Below are 23,078 nucleotides of genomic sequence, written 5' to 3' on the forward strand. Positions count from 1 at the left end.
TCCGAAGTGTTTTTGGAGCTTATGGGTCATTATCTCAGTAATTTATGGCTTGCCCCCGAAAAACTGTTACCGTCGTAACAGGGGCCGCGTAAAAATGCACATTTGCAAAAAGTTTTGAAATTTTGAATGAGTTCATTTTAGAACTTTATTCAAGTTTAAAAAAATATTACGATGTGCAATGAACCTTCAACGGACTCGCTTTCGATAGTCTTCACATCAGTCTTTTCAGGTCATTATGTCAGGAAGCATGAATTTGCGCAAGAAAAACAATATATCGGCGTAAAGAGGACCAAGAGGTGTTCCTTTGGTAAAAATGTCCAAACTATTCTCGGACCGTCCTTAAACTGCACTTAAGCGAAAATTGTGTACTTTTGTGTACGATGTGTAAAGTTTCGGCCAAATCGGATACTCTATTCATAAGTTATGGTGCATATCAGTTATTTCAGTAGGAGCTTATGGGTCAGTTTTTTGGAGCTTATGGGTCATTATGTCAGAAAGTTTTAGCTTGCCCTCGACAAAGTTTTAACGATGTAACAGGAGCCGCGAGAACTACCTGCTGTAAAAAATTCAAAACGATCCAAGAAACTGCACATTTGCAACATGTTTTGAAATTTTTAATGTGTGGACCGATATAGTCCATTTTTTAAATGTTATTTAGGTTTAAAAATGATTACGATGTGCAATGGACTAAACACTCCCTTTCGATAGTCATCGTGCCCACCAGTCTTTTTAGTTGGTCACCGTAGGATTTTTTTAAAACTTTTGGCCATTGTGACAAGAAGCATAGACTTGACCACAAAAACATAATATTCGCCGTAAATAGGACCACAAGAAGCACCTCCAGTAAAATTTTCTATATTATTCTCGAACAGTCCTTAAACTTAAGGGACATTTTTGAACTTTTATGTTTGTATCGGAAGGTTTTTTGTAGCCTTAGACCATTTTCTCAAGAATAACGGACTTGGCATCCCCAACCCCAACAAATGCACTGTCGAAATAGGGGCCGCGAGAACTATCTGCTGTAAAATGTTCAAAACAACCCAAGAGGATGTGAACTTAAACTGCTCTTCTGCAAATAGTTTTGAAAAATTTTCGGCAGATACCCGAAGGAATGCGCCGATATATATATGACATCATCGAATTTATGTAATTTTGGAAAAACCAAAGTTTGGAGAAAATCAGGCACTCCCTTCGAGAGTAGTTGGCCGTAGGTTTTTGGCATCCTAAGGGTAATTATATCAGAAAGTACGGACTTTCCCCCAAAATAAAATCATGCCTTCATAATAGTGTCGCGAGGACTAATTTCATTAAAAACGATCCGAGAGGTGGTCTTAATCTGCACTTTAACAAAAAATTAAATTCAGTGTCCGTGCAAAGTTTGAACAAAATCAGCCATCCAGACTGATCGATGGGAGGAGAGGGCTAAATCAACTCAAAATTGTCTGAAATGCCAAAACGCTATGAAAACCATTTTTGACCGTATCCTTTTTAGCCTAAAGATTAAGGTCCCAGTAAATAGGGAGGAATGTTGTTCCAGAAACAATCCTATATTCAAGCAAGCTTTGTAGAAAAGGTAGTTATGATCTCTATGTGGAAGAAATATTACAATCTGCAAAGTTTGGATCAATTTGTGTATCCCTTCGAGCCATTTTATTTGTTGGTCGTAGGTTTATATGGACTTGCGGCCGAAAAAAAAATAAAAATCTACGTAATAGGGGCTTCGAGAGATACCTGCAGCCAAACTGACGGATTGATGAGCAACGCTAAATCGGCTCAAACTGTCTAAAACGCATTTCGTACAATCTTATTTGAAGTCTAAAACAATTTTTGATCGTAACCTTGTTAGCCTAAAAACGATGGTCCCAGTGAATAGGGCGGAATGTTGTTGGTCTAAAAATAAGCCTATATTCAAGCGAGCTTTGTGAATAAGTTACCTGGGAAGTGGAACGAAAATAAGGAACAATTTTCTATCGTTAAAAAGTTCAAGTAAGATATAATGATTCTGTGAGTTATAGAGGGTTTTCTAATAAATATGTTCCCACAAACATCCTCTAATATTCATATTAGTTTATCCCCAATTCATATTCAGGGTGATAATGAAAGTAAACTCCACGTGAGTTTTGTCTTTCTGTCGTTTTATTTTAATTCATAATTGGGCTGATTAGTTCAGTGTTATGGGACCCAATTTTTACAGCCGAGTCCGAACGGTGTGTCCTACGACACCACTGGTTTACAATTTCACCACGGTGGAACCCGGTTTTCTAAATACAATTTTATCGTTATTCATCTATTTCGCGACACCCACTGGAAATGTATTCGAACACAGATACAGATATGATTTGCTTCTCTAAGACGATTCGAAAACAAATTCGTTCAAATTACTTCCGTTATTGGTAAAAATTAGCTGACTTCCGAAACGTCAATTGTTTTGTAAAGGTCAAAATATATGCAAGTATGTTTGCTACAGCCTTCACAGAAATTTGATTTCAAATCGTCTTAGAGAATCGTACCAATAAATAATACAGATATAAAAAACTTCTTCAGTTAATGAATGCCCACAGCACGCAGTTACATTTAAATCGACAAAATTGCAATATTTTACAACACAAAATATATAAAAATACTAATCACAAAAACAAATACATAAACTTATTCCTAATACATATCTATAAATAATAAAATAGATACACGGAAACATACAGATAAATATACATCTACCACTGTTGTATATATACCCCCTATTAAAAACTAATTCGTATGTACATTTGTACTAACCTATACACATATCCTCTATCTAACTACATACACTATTATCATTCATTGTCTTCGTCGTCTTTTGCCTACCGTCTCCCCGTCGTCAAGTGGACAATTGCTATCGAAACTATAACTAAGAAGATTGGCTGATGGTACCAATAGAGAGCATTCAATGCACTGGCACCACATTGCAGATAATCTCGTGGATATTTATTGAGCGGTGGTGCTTCTTCTCGCAGATGACATTCTTCATCACGTGCTCCAAAATATTCACCACACATTTCTTCACATGATGGACATATGAGAGCACCTCTATGCAGCCAATCATTGGCTGAAATACTTATAGATAATTTTTGCCCGGGGTAATAACAGGTGTAACTGTAATTTCCCACAAAGATGTGTAGACGGCCCTCACTACAATTGTAGCGATAGCAACCTGAACCCCAATGCTGCCATTCACGGGTGTGATGGCAGTTGCGTTCTTCCCACATGGCATCGCCATGATCGAAACATTTCGAACCTTGGCCATAACTTTCCAAGGCGTAATTTTTTTCGGCTTCTGTAAGGTGAAGAAAAAACAAAAGAAATTACTTTAGTCTTTAGAAAAAAATATTCATGCTTCTTCACAACTCACTTGGATTATTTTCCACAAAATGACAATGTGAACCACGTATTGTAACATTTTTATTACGCCATGTAAACTCTTGAATGTAGGGACAATGATCGGCCAATGCCACCGAACCACCGTAGTATACTTCATCACCGTCCTTAATGTTGCTTATACTGTCGAAATTCTTTAATAAAAAGGTAAACAAATTAAAATAAAATTATTTACCAAAAGTGAGGTTATGTGTGTTGCTAACCTGATATTTTCCCGGTAATTCATAATTGTGCCGTATTAAATTACACAATGCCACGGAATTGCGATCATCTGTACATTCAGTTTGTAGGGGATCTTGTTTTACCTTTGAACAGAAGGGATGTATGGAGCGTCCTCTGTAAAGAAAAAGAACATATTTGAATAAGAGATCGTTCCAAAACCGTCTACAGCTTGTTGATATTTACTTGGCATTATTGATTTGTATCCAATCTTTACAGCTACGCATAACAAAGGCACAACCCAAACCGCGACCCCATGACAGTGGACTTGCCATACTATAATTGGCCCGATACCACCCTGAGTCCTCCATTAAAGCCAATGTTATGCGCGAAAATACTGGTGATTGGGTATGGGTACCGGTCATAGCCTCATTCTGAAAGATAAGAAATGTCTATATATTAGATCCTGCAATTTTGTATGACCATTAAGATAAATTTGTATTTAACTAGTGAAGACATAACACTGTTAACACTTTTCCTAAAAGCGCGTTAGCAGAGCACTGTTAATGTTAACAGAGCAATTCAAAAATGATTTTCTTTGTAAAACAAATATCCTTTTTAGGTCCTTTAAGAAAAATTCTGTCAGGACAACATGGGTATCATTGGAAAGCTTATCGAGACAGCTATCCCCTGAGCTAATAAAATCTTTAAAAAATATAGCCCGATGTTGTTGTAGCAGCTTCTACAAGTACATGTAAATCTTTATTTTATTGATTCGGCTCTGCCTCCAGCTCCAAGTTCAGAAAGGACGCCACCTGAATATGATTCGTCCAAAGAGAGAGTGGTGTTAAGTTAGTCGGGTTGGCTGGGCAGTTAAACAGGTGTTGCGTTGTATGCGGACCGGTGCCACATGCTGGGCAGATATTCCGCGTGCCATCAATCTTGGCCCAGTAAGAATTGAGACGTCTGCACCAACAAGATCTAAGTCAATCCACCTGCAGCGGGTTCTTTCGTACCGGATTGACCCGAAACCATAGTGTTTCGGCCAGCGGCTGCCAACTCAGCAACAAACCTATGCTTCTACATAGGTTTTTATGCTGCTACAACAACAACAACCAGATCTAAGTTGTGCCAACACGACTCTCGTTTGTCTTGGCAGCTGTTGTTCTTCGCTGCCACTGTTGGTGGATGATCGTCGAGGACGATATTCGCACTGTAGGCTGCCAGAGGATGACATCAGTGTGAATGTTCCTTAAACCTGCCTGGTATGCACGTTGATCTAGAGGTTCTCTTTTATATCTTTGAACCTCTCTCTCCAGATCTCGATAATCCTCCCTAACTTGCCTGGGGGGTTCAGGCATATCCACCAGATGGTGATTTGGATGGTCTTGCCTATAGCATCCAAGCAAGTACTGCATCGTCAACATCCTGTTGTGTCGACGCACAGGAAGGATCTTGGTCTCCTCATGTAAATGGTCCACTGCAGACATGAGGTGACACCCTGTAGCTGTTCTCAGGGCAGCATTCTGGCAAATTTGTAGTTTATCCCATTGCGTATTACTTACGTTAGCAAACCACGCTGGCGCCGCATAGCTTACCACAGATCGACCTATCGCGTTGTATGTGGTTAACAAGGTTTCTTTATCCGCACCCCTAGTGCTGCCTTCTAGGGACTTGGGGACCTTGTTCCTGTTTCTCAGCTTATCGCAGATAACTGTAGTATGCTGGGAAGACTTATACATGCTGTCGAATGTTACTCCTAGGACTTTGGGGTAGTTTGAGGTCGGAATAATTGCACCGTCGACCTGCACATTCAGTGGGAGCTTCATCTGCGCCGTTCAGGTGGTGAACAGTGTGGCTGTTGACTTAGTGGTGGATATTTTCATATTCCTCGCGTGGAAAAACTCTAGGTTAGGTTAGGTTAAAGGACGCGTAACCGTCAACGTAATCGACGGTCACTCCACTCGGAGACCTTATGGTCCATTGTGTTCATCCTGGGGGGGTGTTGTTAGCTGAAAAGATTGCTGAAGGGAGAGAAATAGAATATGATGTTGTAGAAGAAAGGGAAATATTTAGGAGGATAGAATTGAGGTAGAAGTGGGAAAAAAAAGCTTAATTGTTCATCGTGGTACTGCCAATTCTTCTTGCTGCAGCCATTTTAGGCTCTTGGCAAAAAGAAGAAGACTTTTTGGTTCGGTTTCACAGAAGGATGAGAGAGACTGGGGAGTGTGTGCACCCGTTATCCGTAGTCTTTTGCTCGTGAGCATTGGACAGCGGCACAGTAAATGTTCGGTTGTCTCTAATTCCTCCTCATCCTCACAAAGTCTGCAGTAGTCGGCTCCTTCGGTTCTACCCCATTTATAAGACATTGCTCTGATGTTGCAGTGGCCTGTGATTAGACCAACTGTTAGTCTGAGTTCGATCTTTTTCAATGAAAGTAGAGATGATGTTTTGCGTTTGGAAAGGAGTGGCCAGATTGCTTTGGAAACCCTACAACCAGGTTCGTTTTGCCAAATCTGACTAGCCTTATCCCGATAGCCCTGTTCTAACAGCCGCATGAAGTAGCACAAGGGTGGCTTGACTGAGTTTTCGATCAATGAGATCAGTGAGATTGGCATTTAGCCTGTCACAAACATTACCGATGTTGGGACCTGACGCCATGAGTGTACAATCATCCGCGTACGTAATTAACTCAATGGCGTCGGGAGGGCGTGGAATTGCAGACAGGTAGAGGTTAAACAGTTCCGGAGATATCACCCCTCCTTGGGGAACTTCCTGCTTCACTCTACGGGATTTGGACTTCTTGTCTCTGAATTCCACGTATGACTGGCGACCACACAAATAGTTGATGACCCAGCGATTCAGACAAGGCCGGAGGGTAGTATTCTCGATATCCTCGAACAGCCTAGCATGGCTGACCGTATCAAATGCTTTGGTCAGATCCAATGCTACCATCACTGTTCTGTGGCATGGTTTGTCCTGGTTGAGTCCTCGTCCAATATATGTGGAAATGGAGTGCAGTGCTGTTGTGGTACTATGCTGCTTCTGGAATCCGTGTTGATGATCCGCAACTGGATAACACGTTCTGATGCTGGGGAGGAGTAATGCCTCGAGTATTTTTGCTACTGGCGATAGAAGTGAAATCGGCCTGAAAGACTCACCTCTACTGCCATCTTTGCCAGGTTTCAGCAGCGGGACCACCCTGCCCATCTTCCAGGCATCGGGAACTATTAGGGTGGCTAGCGATAAGTTGAGGACCTTGCTTAAATACTCGACTCCTGGGTCATCCAGCTGTTTTAGCATCACCATAGGAATTCCGTCAGGTCCAAGAGCTTTAGATGACTTTGCGCCTCGGATAACATCTGCAACATCATCCATCGTGAATTGTGGCGGTTCTTCCTCGGCTGGAAGAGATCGCAAACGACGCAAAACACTTCTCTTCGCACGGTCGCTGTCGGCAGAAACAGCCAGCGCACCTCTTCGGATCTGTCACAGCCACGCCGTTAAACATGACAGATGTCCGATCGTCTCTCCTACCAGGGTTCGATAGCGCCTTAACCGTTATCCACAATTTATTACAGCCGGCTCCAATGTTGCCGCACTTCAGATATTCTAGCCACTTTTTCCGCTTGTGTTCACCGACTAATCTATTGACTTCCATTGTCAGTTCCCTGACTCTGGGGTCGTTGGGGTTCGTGCGGCGAAGCTCATCACGCTCATTAGCTAATCCCGTCGCCTCTGCTGGGAAATTGGGTCTTATTTCAGGTATTCGACCAGCAGGAATAAAGCGAACGGCTGCAGCAGTGATGAGGTCTCGGAATTTCCTCTCTGCTACCCGAACATCAGATAGATTGGGCAGTTCTCTGAAGCGTTGATTAGTGAACTCTCTGAAACCTTGCCAATCCGCTTTCCCATGATTAATGAAAGTGCGGCGTTCAGAGGATATAAAGTCTGGTGGTCTGTTTATGGTGATGAGGATTGGGAGATGGTCCGACCTAAGGGAAATGACGGGTTGCCATGTCACGTCATTCGTCAGACCGGGTGACACGATGGATATGTCAGGCGAACTGTGGCAGTCTCCTCTAATCCTGGTGGGTGCGTCCTCGTTCGCCGTGCAGAATGTGGACCTATCTATTTGCTCAGCCAGATCTGTACCTCTCTGGTCATTCCCTAGAGCTGAATGCCATAACTCATGATGCGCATTGAAGTCCCCTAGGACCAGCCGGTTGTCACCTCGCAACAGGGATCTGATGTTAGGCAAATAACGCGGGGCACAGCAATTGACCGGCGGGAAATACACATTGAGCAGTTCTATCTCGGCGGTTCCACACCTTACCGCTACCCCCATACACTCCAAGTATGGGTCCCTAGAGTCTAGCTCAGGCAAGATAGGTCTGTACTGGACAGACTGGTGCAGTAGGAATGCAAGCCCTCCACCCCCACTTCTCGTACGATCCTGGCGAAGAACGTTGTATCCATCACAACTCCGAAGACTGCAGCTCAGCTTCGTCTCCTAGAGCGCCGCGACCATAATATTTCTCCGAATCATAAAGTTCACGATCCCATTGATCTTGGTTCGAAGACCATCGCAGTTAAACTGCAAGAATGTCACATCCTCAGGAACTGGGACAGCAATACGCGGTGTTAGTGGCTGCGGCTGATACTGCTGTCAGGGAGATTGCGGGGGAGTTTCATAATCCGATGATGTTGACGATGAGGACTCACTGGGGTTCATGTTGGAGCAGTACGAAGCAATATAAACCCTGTCGTAATACTCCCTCAGGAAGGTCAGGCCTGAACAGTTCCTGAAATGCACCCATCCTCGGCACCCGTTGCATCTCATTGCACCGACCTATGGTGGATGAGACGTTGACAAACGGTGCAAAACCATGGCCCGGGGTTATTTTCAATCCCGGCACGGACCAAAATACTCCGGAGCAGGCATTCCGGGACATGCCGCTCCCAAAATAAAAATAAAGACGAACACGAACAAGTAGTTGCTGAGGTGACGGCCCCTGGCCGAGAAGATGATTCCTCGGGTCAATCCGGTACATAGAACCGGCCCACTGTGGGCGAAATCCAAATCTAGCGGGGAAAAATTAATAACTCCTAAACTAATTGAGGTAAGCTGCTATAATTTGGTACAGATGTTACTTATTTGTATAGGTATGATTACACTGAGTATGGCGAATATAGCTCACCGTTAAAGCATATCGTCCTCGTAACGGTACCTCCGCATATAAGGTATTTTGGGTATGTGGACCTCATTTCACTGTTAATTTTGCTGTATTTTGGTATTTAGGATCTTCAGGGGGTACATAACATTAGTTAAAATGATGGGGGTCTTAGGTCCACGTTTTGGTCTATCCCCGAAATTTTCGTTATTTTGAATGTATTCTTCATATTTTCCAATCAAATTGGCTGCACTTTGGTATTTCGGGTTCTAAGTACACACAAAACCTCCGTACCAAAAATGTTCCACCTAGATCAACGTTTTAATATAGTGCCCATATATAGGTATCTCCCGATATTCAGAATTAAGAAGGTTTTAGCAACATTTTCCAACGAAAATGGCTGCAAATTTTGCTTTCGTGTTTTTAATAGACAAAACATCTACACACCAAACATTATTCACTTAGGTTCACTTTTTGGTATACCCCCCTTGCAAATGTCCTACTTTATATTACGAATTTTCATGTAAAAATGGGTTTATAAAATTGTTGATAACATGAAAAAAGGCAAAAAAGGCAGACGAAATTTTGGGAGTAGATACCTCGGAGTATGTCATTTAATATTAAAAAAGTCCTGTAGTGTTACCGTGTGTTTCCCATAGGATGCACTTTACTCAAAATGCTCTAAGTAGTAAAAATGTCATATAAATGTTTAAAGATTTTTTCAGAATATTTACAACATCAAATAACGCTACGATTACTTTTTTAATAAATACTACTTCCAAACTATCTGAAAAAATTAAATTACGGTCGTATTTGTTTTCATTTGTCCCTATTACTTGGCAATATACAAGCCATCATAAAAAGTCGATTTTATCACTAGCAAAAAAACTCCTAGTAAATGTACCGTTATAACGGCCAATAACCATTAAATGCAATACTGATTGTTATTTTTAGGTCTACCAGTATGTTTAGAAAAATACTGCATTAATGATTTTTACTTAGCTCTTGGTCAGTTTTCGGACTTTTTCCCCGCTAGATTTGAATTTCGCCCACAGTGCGGCCGTCGCGGGACTGATAGCCCGATGTCGCGATATTTACCGTTTTTTTGGGAATGACCCTGCAATAAGGATGCTTATTTTGACCACAGATCTTTTAAGGAAATTTCTGGACAACGTGGGTATCATTGGAATGCTTATAGAGACAGCTATACCCTGAGCTAATAAAATTAAAAAAAATATTGCCCGATGTCGCGATATTTACCGTTTTTGAGGATGACCCTGCAATAAGAATACTTATATTGACCACCGGCAATTTTTTAAAGATTTTATTAGCTCAGGGGATAGCTGTCTCGATAAGCTTTTCAATGATACCCATGTTGTCCTGACAGAATTTTCCTTAAAGGATCTGTGGCCAAAATACACTAATACCTCGATTTGCGTTAATGGTTAGTTCCGACGAACTTCAACGCAATGCGAAACAAAGTATATCGAAACACATGTTTGTGTGAAGGATTGTTCAATTTCGTAGCGAATGTTAAATTGAAAGTTATTTTTAGTCAAGCTGCGATAAAGATCTCAAAGAGAGAGGAAGATCCTACATAATACCTACCTCCAAAATACGTTTCTCCCAATGCGTCAAAGCTGTGCCCTCACCACCTTGATCTTCCAATTCGGCACCCTCCAACTTATCACAATCGAAATGTTTTCGCACTTCGGCCACAACACGTGGCGTAACCATCATATCGATAGTTTTATTGACATGACCACCGCGTACCGACCAATTTTGTCGGGTTATTTTACGTATCGTTGTATTGCTCCATTGATGGATTTGAAGACTGCAAGAAAAGAAAATAAAAAAGCATACAATTAAAAATACGAAAAACAACAAAAAATCACAACAAATTGTAATACAAACTCTTCATTTAGATGAGGTTTACCGGTATCCGGATTTCTTGGTGTCCTTGGATTACCATCATCATCACGAAAAAATGCAAAGAGACTAACAGAGAATCCCAAGGCATGCAAAATCTCATGTTTCACCGTTGATATGAGCGTATGCAGTTCCTGAGGTTTTGTACTAATACTGTCCGGGCAAAGATTAGCATGACCGGCTATTGGACGATCCAAGGTAGCCTCTTGTTGACAATGCGCAGCATATGCCACTGTTAGTCCCTTGTGACAACGCTCCGTCTGTCGTGCCGAAACATAAAATACAAAATCGGTATTTTCAATACCATCACCAGCCTGTGTTGAGTCATCGACGCGGCAATTTTGTCCAGTGGCATTGCAGACGCGGCAAACCTTTGAGAGGAGAATTAAAAACAATTTTATGTTATTTTTATGACGTAAACTTTTGTTTATTTGTCTGTTCTTCAACTTACATCTAAATGATCTTCGGGTACTTGAACTTCACCACACATGGTCACCGGCCGGCAGTTGTCTATACAGTGCGTTTGTCCATTTTTAACATAGATTTGTGTGCTGTTGCATTTTCTGCAAAGATAAAATAAAAAATATATATTAGTAAAGAAGTTGGTTAACGTTGAAGGGAAAATTTGTTGATGATTGTTGATGGGTGGATTGTTGTTGAAAACCAAAATTTTAATTCATTTAGTTTTTCTTACCTATTTAATCGAATAGGTCCCTTGGTTTGTCGGACCATTAGAGCCTGTTCCCAAAATTTAATTGCTTCTGGCAGTACAGTGTCCTGAAATAAATAAAAATTGGAAAATGTAAATATTTTTAAATCTGTCGATAAGTTTAACATCCTTAAAGCTAACATGTGCCGCGGGCTCACCCATAATAACGATAACAAGTTGAGTTGGGTAGTGGGTTAGTTACCCAGCCCTATAATAACTGTCTACTATGAAAAACAACAAGAAAAAAACAATCCCGTTTAATGTTGGCGGACCCTGCAAAAGTTGTAAGGGCCATGATCTGCGAATCTACACCTGGAATATTCGCACTCTATAGAGAAAGTGCAGTTTAGGAATTGCAGATGTAGCTGCTAAGTACAACTCCGATACTACTGCCATACAGTAGATACGAAGGATTGGGAAACTAGTCAGAACAACAGCTATTGGATAAGCTCTGTATTATAGCTGCCTTGATATGAAGCAGGAGTTTTTATTGGTTGTTGTTGCCGAGTATTTTAATACGTTTGTATGTTCTCCGCTTAATATGGCTCTGGGTCTATATCCAGTTCTAGGAATGTGGCTGGTTCGATGGGATATAACCAAAGATCTAGTGGAGTCAGTTAAGAAGGTTTGTCAGGGCAATTGAAAAGGTGCAGTGTGCCGTACGGGCCTGTGCCGCATGCTGTGCAGATGTTTTGTACGGTGTCACCGATACTTACTTAGATGGCTTTTATACTAAACAAAACGTCTTGTTCCATAAGTCGAACTAAGAATAGATTTCCAAACGCATCGATCTTTTGCTTTACTTCTCCAATTTTGGATGCCATGTTTTGTGATATCTTCTTCAACTTGGTCTTTCCATCGGAGTTTTGGCCTTCCCTTGGGGCGTATACCGTCGAGTGGCCGTCGTATTCAAATGTCTTTCTGGCGGGGCATCACTATCCATCCTGCTGACGTGGCCCAGCCAACGCAATCGTTGTAGTTCGATACGTTTTACTATATCGATGTCGGTCGGCTGGTACATCTCGTGGTTCATACGACGTCGGTATTCACCGTCAACGCATATTGGTCCATGAATGTTTCGAAGAATTTTTCTCTCAAACACGCCAAGTTCTGTCTCATCTGTTTCCGAAAGTAGCCATGCTTCAGATCCATAGATAAGTACGGGTAGTATCAACGTCTGGTAGAGTGTAAATTTGATCTGACGAGAGGTGGTTTTGCTTTTGAACTGTTTACTTAGACCAAAATAGCATCTGTTGGCCAATATTATTCTTCTCTTGATTGCATAACTGTTAGCTTTATTTAAGGACCATGATCTGTGAATCTGCACCTGGAATGTCAGGACTCTACAGAGCAGGTACAGTTTGCACACTGGCGGATGTACTTGGTAAGTACAAAGCTGATATTATCGCCTTACAGGAAGTGCGATGGAACCGGGCAGACGTAAAAATAACAAATGATTACGCACTGTATTATAGCTGCCATGAAATGAAACATGAGCTAGGTGTTGGATTTATGGTAAATCGGAGGCTTAAAAATCTCGTCTCCACCTTTACTCCGGTTGATGAAAGAATTGCCACAATCCGTATAAAAGTAAAGTTTCTCATCTGGATATATTCTACGAGCGCCTAGAGAGAGTATATGACCGCTGCCCTGGCCATGACATTAAGATTGTTCTAGAAGATTTTAACGCTAAAATTGGGAGGGAAAATATCTTTGGTCCCAAGGTCGGAAAGTTCAGCCTTCATGAGGTAACATCCGACAATGGAATGAGGCTGCTCGATTTTTTCAGCAGCAAAAAACATGGCAGTGAGCAGTACCAGGTTCCAACCCAGATATCCCAGATGGGAAAACAAGAAACCAGATTGATCATGTTGTGATAGACGGAAGACCCTCGTCCAGTGTGTTATCCCAGATGGGAAAACAAGAAACCAGATTGATCATGTTGTGATCGACGGAAGACCCTCGTCCAGTGTGTTAGATGTCCGATCGATTCGAGGAACGAACCTTGATTCGGACCATTTCCTTTTAGCAGCAAAGGTACGCACTTGTCTTAATGTCACCGATACTTACCCTATAAGATTTCAGAAGGCTGCACTGCACCATCCCGAGCGTAGTTAACTACTCAGGTTTGTCGTGGCAGCTGATTATATCCGAGGACCCCATTCACACGATAGTTGTTTATGGCATCTGTGACTGCATTCGTGTAAATGCTCTTTAAACCTGTTTGATAGGCTTGTTGAGGTAGAGGTTCTCTCTTGTAACCTTGGACCTCTCTTTCTACATCATGAAGATCCCTCCTGACTTGCCTGGGTGAAGGGTCATATGGTGATTAGGATGGCTCTCACAGTAACATCCGAGTAAGTGCTGCAACGAAACATGCTATTGTGTTGTCTTTGTCTCCTCATGTAGATGGTCCACTGAAGATATGGGAGACACCCGTTGGAGTTATCAGGGCGGCATTCTGACAGGTTTGAATATTTCGCCGCATAGCTTACCATAGACCGACTTATCGTGTCATATGTAGTCAACAAGGTTTCTTATGTACACTGAAGCAGCCATTTTCCTGGAACTAGAGATAGACCCAGAGCCAGATTGAACAGAAGAACGAACATACAAACATAATAACAAACACAGTTACAACAACAACACGGTTTCTTTATCTACACCTCAAGTGATGCTGGCAACGGACTTGATGGCCTTATTCAGTTTGTCGCAGATAGCTGCAGTCTGCGCGGGTAGTTTTGGTCGAAATTTTGCTACTATCGACTACGACGTCGAATGTGATCCCTAGAATTTTGGTGTTAGTTTGTGGTCGGAATTCTGCTACCATCGACCATGGCATTCAACTTTGTTCTGACCTCTGCTGTCCATGTGGTGAACATGGTGGCCGTAGATTTAGTGGCGGATATTTGCATATTCTTCGCGTGACAGAAGGTGGTAAGATCAGTCAAATATGGGTTCAGCCTTTCACAAATGACATCAGAGAAGGTACCTGACGCCAAGATCGTACAATCATCCACATATGTTACGATCTCAATGCCGTCTGGAGGATGTGGAATTTCCGATGTCGTCAAACAGCGTGGAGTACTTGACAGTGTCAAATGCTTTTGACAAGTCAAACGCCACCATCACACAAGGCTTCCTCTGGTTGAGTCCTCGTCTAATACATGTGGAGATGATGGGCATGGTTAGTGTCATGCTGGCTGCTTACGGAACCCCTGCCAACCATACCAACCACGAAACCCAACCCATACCACTGACGTTGTTATACTTTTCTCTTCGCCCTCTCACTGCCGGGGTGCTCGACAAATTGTAGATTGAAATAACTTGCCCATCTCTTCGGATCAGTCAACGTAACGTCGCCAAACGTGACTGAGGTCCTATCCTCCTTCTTTCTAGGGTTTGAGAGTGATTTAACCGTTGCCCACAATTCACTTATACCGGCTCTAATGTTGCAACTCTTCAGATGATTTAACCACTTTTTCCGTTTATGCTCTCCGACCAACCTGTTAACTTCAATGTTTGGTGTCACTTTGGGTATCGGCCAGCAGGTATATGGCGAGCGGCTGCAGTAGTTATGATGTCTCGGAACTTCCTTTCTGCTACCCGAACATCAGAAGGGTTTGGCAGAACTCTGAAACGGAGATTAGTGAACCCATTCAAACCCATGATTGGCGAGAGTGCAGCGTTCAGAGGTGATAATATCGGGCGATGTGTTGATGGAGACAATTGTGGGGTGTAAAATGATGGGTTGCCAGATGATGTCATTTGTCAGACCAGATTACGCGATAGTTATATTTGACGAGCTGTGACGCTTTCCACTAATTCTGGTAGGGGCGTCCTCATTGACCGTGCACAACGTACACCTCCGATCGTTTCCGAGGGCAGAATGCCACAAAGTCCCACAAGGACAGACGGTTATGATGCTCCAAAAGAGTGCCAATGTTGGACCTACAACCTGGAGTACAGCTATTTATCGGAGGGATGTTTACGTTTAGCAACTCTACCTCGTCAGTTCCAGACTTCTACCCCCATGTTTGGGTCATTAGAGTCAGGTTCAAAATATAGGTCTGTTTTGAACAGACTGGTGCAATAGGAAAGCTAATCCCCCCACCACCACTTCTTGTGCGATCCTTACTCAGTAGGTTGTAGCCATCACAGCGCTGTAAGCTGCAGTTGTTTTGGAGATTGTTTTCCAACACCGCCATGACCATGAAAGGTTGCATTTACAGGGATTGCAACAACAACGACTGACGTCAAAGAACCTGCTGTCGTGGGATTGCATGGATCTGCGTTTGTTGTTGTTGGAAAGACTGCCAGGGTGCTGCGTATTCCGACGACTGTTTGTTGCGCCAGAACAACGCAAGATCGTAACATAACTACTATCGCAGTAGTACTGCAGTCTTTTTACGGGCAAGACCATACTTCCTGAGAAAATGGCCTGAAAGCTGTAAAAACCCGCTATGGCACCATGTGTTGTGGATGGAGCGCAGCGTAACTCTCGAACGGATAAACCGATTCGACCCAAAATTTGGCAATCGAAATATTTTGCCAAGGTTAAATCAATTTCTAAGATGGACCATATCGGTCCACTAATTGGGTACCTCCCCCACAAAATTTCAAAACTTTTCGCTAAAATGGTAAGCTCAATATCTCATAAACGGAGCTATCAATTTAGTCCAAACTTAGATTATGTTCAAAAGTGGGCCCTATGGGTCCCTAAGGTACCACCCACACAAATGAGCAAAATTTTTGTTTAAGTGCGGTTAAGGGTCTGTGCGAGAATCATCTGGAAATTTTTACCCAAGGTACTCCTAGTAGCCCTGTTTACAGCGATAGAATGTTTTTCGTGGGCACGTCCATGTTTCCTATCGAGAGGAATGACTCCATACCTTTAGGCACCTCCCCCGCAAAACTTTTGAAATTTTAACGTAATCCATATCTTTGTTCCATATAAGTGTTTATATTAGAAATTGATCAACTTTTTATGAAAATATTTTTTATACGCGTTTTTCATTTCTTAATCAATTGATTACAAATTTTGAAATTATGCTAATATCAGCTATACTTACATTTATTAGAATAAATTTATCGGTATCCAAACTGTAACGAAAAGAAAAAAGGAATGAAAAAATGAAATAAAGAAATTAGAAATGTTGATTTTCAATTTCCTGTGCTACAACAACTCATAAATTCTTGGCAATATTATTTTTTTTTTGAGCCGGCCGGCTATTTTATGTAGGAAGTACAGGTGGTGGTAGTTGTGGAGGTTGTGTTCTTTGTCAAAGTCTACAAGTTTTTCGTTCGCTTACAATGTCGAGACAATAAGAAGTTTTGTTCTAATGCTCAATTCTCGGCCAATTACATGGCCGGTCATATTTAGTGTTGAGTGATCATAGAATTGCATGCTTTTTTGTTATTGTATTTCCAATGTTGTTCTAATGTCCAATAGAACTTGTTGCAATTGCACATGCACTAACCTTGGAATGGCAAGTAAGTAGCCAACGAACGGCGCAATATTCTATGAGAAGAAAGAAAAAACCGTTGAACATTTTCCCCTTCTTGCCTTGCCGCCGAATAAAAATCTTTTTTAATTGCATTGATGCTGTAAATTGAAGCCACGCCATATTATAGTCAAATGGTGTTCATAGTCTGATTCGTGATAGTCGGATATTGATACCGATGATATTCTCTATTGTCCGTCCGCCCAGCAGCCATTGTGTCCACTAAGTGGTTATGGTTGTTGATCTGACCAACAATAAATGGAATCATAAACGTTTCTTTCATTTTCATTTGCAAAACTATTCTATTTGTATAAAAAAGGCATGTGAATTGATTCGCCAGCTACTAGCGAAGCTATTGTGGCCTGGTCTTAAATTATTTTAAATGATTTAATTGCAAGATGAATGGATGCACCACCAGCACCACAAAAAAGCTTTATTACTTGTAATGAATGGAGTTTGTGCATCAGCATCTGATGAGATTTATGGAGATTAAACTATTATGCAGAATAAAATCTTAATAGCCCCATAAAATTTAGTAAAATTTAATAGTTATTTACATTGAATTACAAAAGCTAAATTGCCCGATGATGTTATACGGAATTCATAATTGAACGATGGTGGTGTAATAACCTCAGATTCTCATTTACGGAATGTTGGGTATTTAATTTCAAAATTGTTTTTATATATTAATAGATTCAGCATCAGGAATAAGGCTGTTAATATTAAATAAAGCCAAAGATTTTTACTGGACTACAGCATAGTTTAAAATTATGTAAACAAAAATGTTCAGAGGGATATGCGTATTCACTGGAAAACAAATAAAAAAGTATCAGTCGACGTTGCCGACAGAGATATACCCTGAGCCTATGTGAATTTAAACTTTTATTTACGGACAGATCGACTGTATTTAGGGTCTTTTCAGAATTTTGTGGCACATTTGAACTTGCCGACAAAAATGTGGATTAGGATTAAAATACAAAAGTGTTGCGGAGGAAGTACTTGAAGGAATGGACCGACATAATTCATTATGGAAGTGGATCTTATTTTGGGAGTGATATCTTTTTGATAGAAATCGTGCAGACTAGACATTTCAGTGGGTCATCGTGTAACTTTTGGACCAGTATGCCAGGAAGCATGGACTTGTCCACGGAAAACATAATATCGCTGTTAACAGGTCCACAACGAACAGCATTGGTATACATTTCCAAAGGATCTTCGAACATAACCTAAACTGCACTTAGACACAAATGTGGCGCTTTTGTGTGGGAGTTACCCTAAGGAGAGGACCGATAAGGACCATTATAAAAGTTAAACTAAATTTGGAAAAATATTATGAGATACAAAGTTTTGACCAAATTGGTTGCCCCGTTCAAGATATATCGTGCATTTTAGTGGCATTTTTTAAATATTGGGGGAAGTACCGGTAGTTGTGGACCTATATTGCCCATCTTCGAACTGAAATAACTACGTTTGGAGAAAATATAACGAAGGTAAAATTTTGGAACAAATTGTGTCATAGGGTTTTTAACACCTTTCGGGCTGTTTTTCAAGAAGTATGGACTTGCCCCTGAAAAAATACCGTCGTAATTCTGGCAGCGAATGCAAGGTGCTTAAACAAAAATCAAAGTGATTCGAGAACAAGTCTTTAAGTGAACTTATCCGAAATTTTGTGTGGCAGATGTGGACCGATTGAGTCCATATTGCAACCTCATCTAAGTCTGGTAGAAATTTCACGATGTGCAAAGTATGGACCAAATCGGTTGCTCTCTTCAAGAGTTATCGTGTGCACAAATTTTCCGAACATTTTTGAACTTTTGTGGGGGAAATACCGACAGGAGTGACCCGATATGGCTTATCTTCGAACTTTAACTATGTTTGGACAAAATATTAAAAAAAAACATTGTTCCACAACATCCCATACGGGACAAGGGAGACTTCTCTCATATCAATGAGTGCACCCCGATTCATATTTAGCTCAATGATATGGGACCTACTGTTTATCGCCGAGTCCGAACGGCGTGTCCTAAGACACCACTTATAGAGAAGTTTTTCAAGGCTGAAATACTCAGGAAATGTCGCCAACATTACTGAGGGGTATTTTGCCACCGTTGAAAAATGTTTGGTGTTGCCTGGTCGGGGAATCGAACCAAAATATTACGAAGAACAAATTTTGGACCGAATCGGCAGATCTACTCGAGAGTTATCTTGCGCTCCAACCACTACAAACGGTGTCATAGGGGTTTTTGCAACTTTCAGGCCATTTTCTCAGAAAGTATAAACTTGCCCCTGATGAAACTTATACTGCCGTATGGGGGCAGTGAATACAAGTTGTTACAACAAAAATCAAAGTGATTAGAGATCAGGTCCTAAACTGAACTTTTCTGAAATTTTGTGTGGGAGGAACCCGAAGGAGTGGACCGATTGAGTCCATATTGCAAACTTAACTAAGTCTGGTAGAAATTTCACTATGTGCAAAGTATGGGCAAAATCGGTTACTCCAGTGCGCACAAATGTTCCGAACATTTTCGAACTTTTGTGGGGGAGGTAATGAAAGAAATGGACCGATATAACCCATCTTCGAACTTAAACTAAGTTTGGACAAAATATTACGAAAGACAAATGTTGGACAGAATCGGTTGGTCCGTTCGAGCGTTATAGTGCGCTCCCGCCAGCCAGCCAGACAGACGGACATGGCTAAATCAACTCCAAATTGTCTGAAACGGATTTCGTCCAAATATACTTGGGGTATATAACCATTATTTCGATGAGACACATTTTGCCAGTATGCAAGTGTATATAACCTCGTTAGCATAAATGCTGAGGGCATAAAAAATGTCCATTCGTATAAAAAAGCTATAATTTATATGGGGAACGGTATGGAAAAAACACAAATTTTAACCATGTAATTTCAAAAAATTTAAAAAGTTGGTAAACGGACGGAACTGGACGGCACAAAAGTATATGTAAGCTGAAAGAGGACACTATCGGACATCATTCTGCGAAAACGAAACTTTGTTCCAAGCTGTTCCCAAAAATAAAAATTTTTAGTCCAATAAAGATGAATTTCACTGAAATTTAGTACCTGAGGAAAAATAAAATAGCTCACTTCGTGTAAACGTTACGGTTATTTATTGAAACTCAATATCTGTTATAGTTTCCGAGAAATAGCTATTTCTTTCTCCAGAAATTTAAACAATTTTCAAAAATTGGGAAAAAAATTCGTTTTTAGGAGCACACCACGCCTACATCTTCCAATATTTTGACATAATTGTTTGGTTTCCTTAGTTTCAATATGTTTATTATCGAATCCCATATGTAAAATGACAATCGGTGACTACAAAAAAATTGGGGTTTTTACAAGTAAAATCGATTTCTGAAATATTGTGCGTCGCGAGTTCATAAACTTATTGGCTGACAATGTCGAAGGCAAAAAATTGGGAAGGTCGGTCCACGTTTTGATAAAGACCCCAAATTGGCTGAATTTTGAGGGGCAGGATTCTCAATTGACATAAAAACTTTCTCTATAAATATTATGGACATACATAGGTCCTCGTTTTGATATAGCCCCAATGGAACGGTACCGCCCGATTTTCGGTATTTTGAGGGTTTAAGTCCATTATCCATCCAAAATGATTGAAATTTGGTGTTAAGTCTTCATTTGTTGTTGTGGGCTTATTGAATACATCAAAATTTTGTCTTTAAATAAGAGAATTTTCCTTAATTTTTTTCACCAATTAATGCTCAAAAACGGCCCATTTTTTGTTAAAAATCGACATTCTAAATTTGACTGTTCACCATTTTTTTTAAATTGGCCCAATTCGACTGTTTTCAATCGACTCCAGTAAATATATTTGCACTGGATACCCCAAATGCCTAAATTATATAATTTAATGTAAAAAATATGTTCAGCTAGGTGAAAGGTACCACCTACGGGGCTATATCAAATTGTCTACCTATCTTTGCAATTTTTGGTGGACAAGTTTAATAACTGTAGGGAACCTCAAAAGTCAAATTACGATTTTTAGTGAAGAAGTTTCGTTACCACTGAAAATTCAAATGTCAAATTACAGCTAGTTCGATTTTTGATGGAGAAGTTTCGTGACCACAGAGAACCTCAAATGTCAAATTAAAGCTAGTTCGGTTAACAATTGTAGCTAAAATCCTCAAAATACCGAAAATCGGGAGGTGCCGTTATATGGGAGCTTTACCAAAACACGGTCCCATGTTAACGATTTCTGATGGTCCCATGTTAACGATTTCGTGGCTACTGAGAACCTCAAATGTCCAATTGCAGCTAGTTCGGTTAAAAATTGTAGCTAAAATCATCAAAATACCGAAAATCTGGAGGTACCGTTACACTATGCAACACTGAAAATGCAAACAACTTCTAGTATGCAATTTTTGAAAGTACACATTTAGACAACAATAACCCTAGTAGGGTTTCGCCCTGTCAGATCCACTTCGGATTTTAAGGCCTCATCTAAACCGGGCTAAATCTACACTTTTTTGCATTTATCAGGCCTTTATCTCAGAAACGAATAGGAATTTGGCCTTGCTGTCTTTAGCAATATTGTAGCCCTAAACTAGTAGAAATTATCTTTTGAAGAAATCACATAAGAAAAAGGGCATCAAAATCTATAAAATACAGAAAATTTTGCATAATTGCTGAAATTCTGGTCAGTATCGGCTAAACTATTAGTAGTTGAACCAAATAACCTTTTGCAAAAATCATCCAAATATAGTTCTCAACAATTCTTTAGAACATTCTGAAACTCTAAAATGCTTACTTCATGTTGTTTCGGCGGTATTTTGCATCATATCTTTTACAACACGTATTTCAAACACAGTTCACACCAACAGTTTATTCTCGCGTTTCGGATTTCACTACATTATTGTCATTTTTATTAAATCGTCGTTGAAAAATGTACTGAAAACAACGGCTAGAGGCATTTTTCAACAATGACATGTTCTGAAGAGTTGTGTATTACATTCCGGGGAATATTTTTCCAAGAGAAAATATTCAGAAAAAATTAACGATTTTGGAGATACGGTGCGAAATGTATAAAAATTGTGGAATTTTTGCATATATTTTGAAATTTGAGGCAATAAATGTAGTTTTTTCTCCAAATATTTTACTCTTGTCCTCATCTACAAATTTGCTTCAGAGGTTAGAAGAAGATTCGCATTGATTTCAGAGATATAGCCCCGAATTTCATTAAAAACTCAATATTTAACCATGGATCTGACACAACAAAACCCAACTATGGTTTCTTGTTGTTTGGGTCTGTACTTTCAAAAAATCCTCAGTTCGAATTGTTTGGACAAGATGACCTTAAAATTGTTGCACAGTGTTATATGGGGGCTATACCAAAAATGGACCTATGTTGACGATTTTCGGTGGAGAAGTTTCATGACCACTGAGAACCGTAAATGTCAGATTATAGCTAGTTCGGTTAAAAATTTTAGCTAAAATTCTCAAAATACCGTAAATCTGGATGTACCGCTGTATGGTGGCTATACCAAAACATGGACCATCATGCCCATAATTTTTGTAATATAAGTTGGTTGATTACCAGGAATCCTAAATGTGAAATTAAAGCTAATACTTACTTACTTAGCTGACCCATTACAGAACATTTGTTCTATAGGCCGAACTAAGAAAAGATCTTCATTTCTCTCTGTCTATTGCTTCTCTTTCTGGAATACCGCGCCTTGTCATCTCTACATCCACTGGTTTGCGACATCTATTCTTTGGCCTGCCAATTCTGCGTGCACCGTCAAGCGGCTATTATTTATACGCCTTTTTAGCGGGTTCATCATCGCTCATTCTTATGATATGGCCTAGCCAACGCAATCGTTGCATCTCAATACGTTTAACTATATTGATGTCGTTGTATAGCAGATACAGCTCGTGGTTCATGCGACGTCGATATTCACCGTCAACGCAGATTGGTCCGTAGATCTTTCGAAGAATTTTTCTCTCAAACACACCAAGCACTGCCTTATCTGCTTGCGCAAGTACCCAGGCTTCGGAACCATACATCAGCACGGGTAGTATCAGTGTTTTGTAAAGCGTTATTTTTGTTTGACGAGATGTGGCTTTGTTTTTAAACTGCTTAGTTGAGCCAAAGTAGCATCTATTTGCCAATACAATTCGTCTTTTTATTTCACAACTGATGTCGTTAGTTG

At 40.5% G+C, this 23,078-nt stretch overlaps 1 protein-coding gene across 1 annotated transcript in view; it reads right to left on the reverse strand.

Moving 5' to 3' along the window:
* Positions 1-2,118: 2,118 nt before the first annotated feature.
* The window catches only part of Invadolysin (leishmanolysin-like peptidase, invadolysin), a 133,105-nt gene continuing 112,145 nt past the window's right edge, over positions 2,119-23,078 (reverse strand). The window contains exons 3-11 of the mRNA XM_073961287.1: positions 16,458-16,488; positions 11,371-11,453; positions 11,128-11,239; positions 10,662-11,047; positions 10,356-10,581; positions 3,820-4,007; positions 3,618-3,750; positions 3,389-3,548; positions 2,119-3,313 (exon numbers count right to left, since the gene is read on the reverse strand). Coding sequence (XP_073817388.1) covers positions 2,841-3,313; positions 3,389-3,548; positions 3,618-3,750; positions 3,820-4,007; positions 10,356-10,581; positions 10,662-11,047; positions 11,128-11,239; positions 11,371-11,453; positions 16,458-16,488 — 1,792 coding nt within the window. The 3' untranslated portion in view covers positions 2,119-2,840. The remainder of the gene's footprint in view (positions 3,314-3,388; positions 3,549-3,617; positions 3,751-3,819; positions 4,008-10,355; positions 10,582-10,661; positions 11,048-11,127; positions 11,240-11,370; positions 11,454-16,457; positions 16,489-23,078) is intronic.

This window comes from Musca autumnalis, unplaced genomic scaffold (assembly GCF_047663935.1).
Source record: "Musca autumnalis isolate F117 unplaced genomic scaffold, ASM4766393v1 scaffold_1, whole genome shotgun sequence".
NCBI lineage: Eukaryota > Metazoa > Arthropoda > Insecta > Diptera > Muscidae > Musca > Musca autumnalis.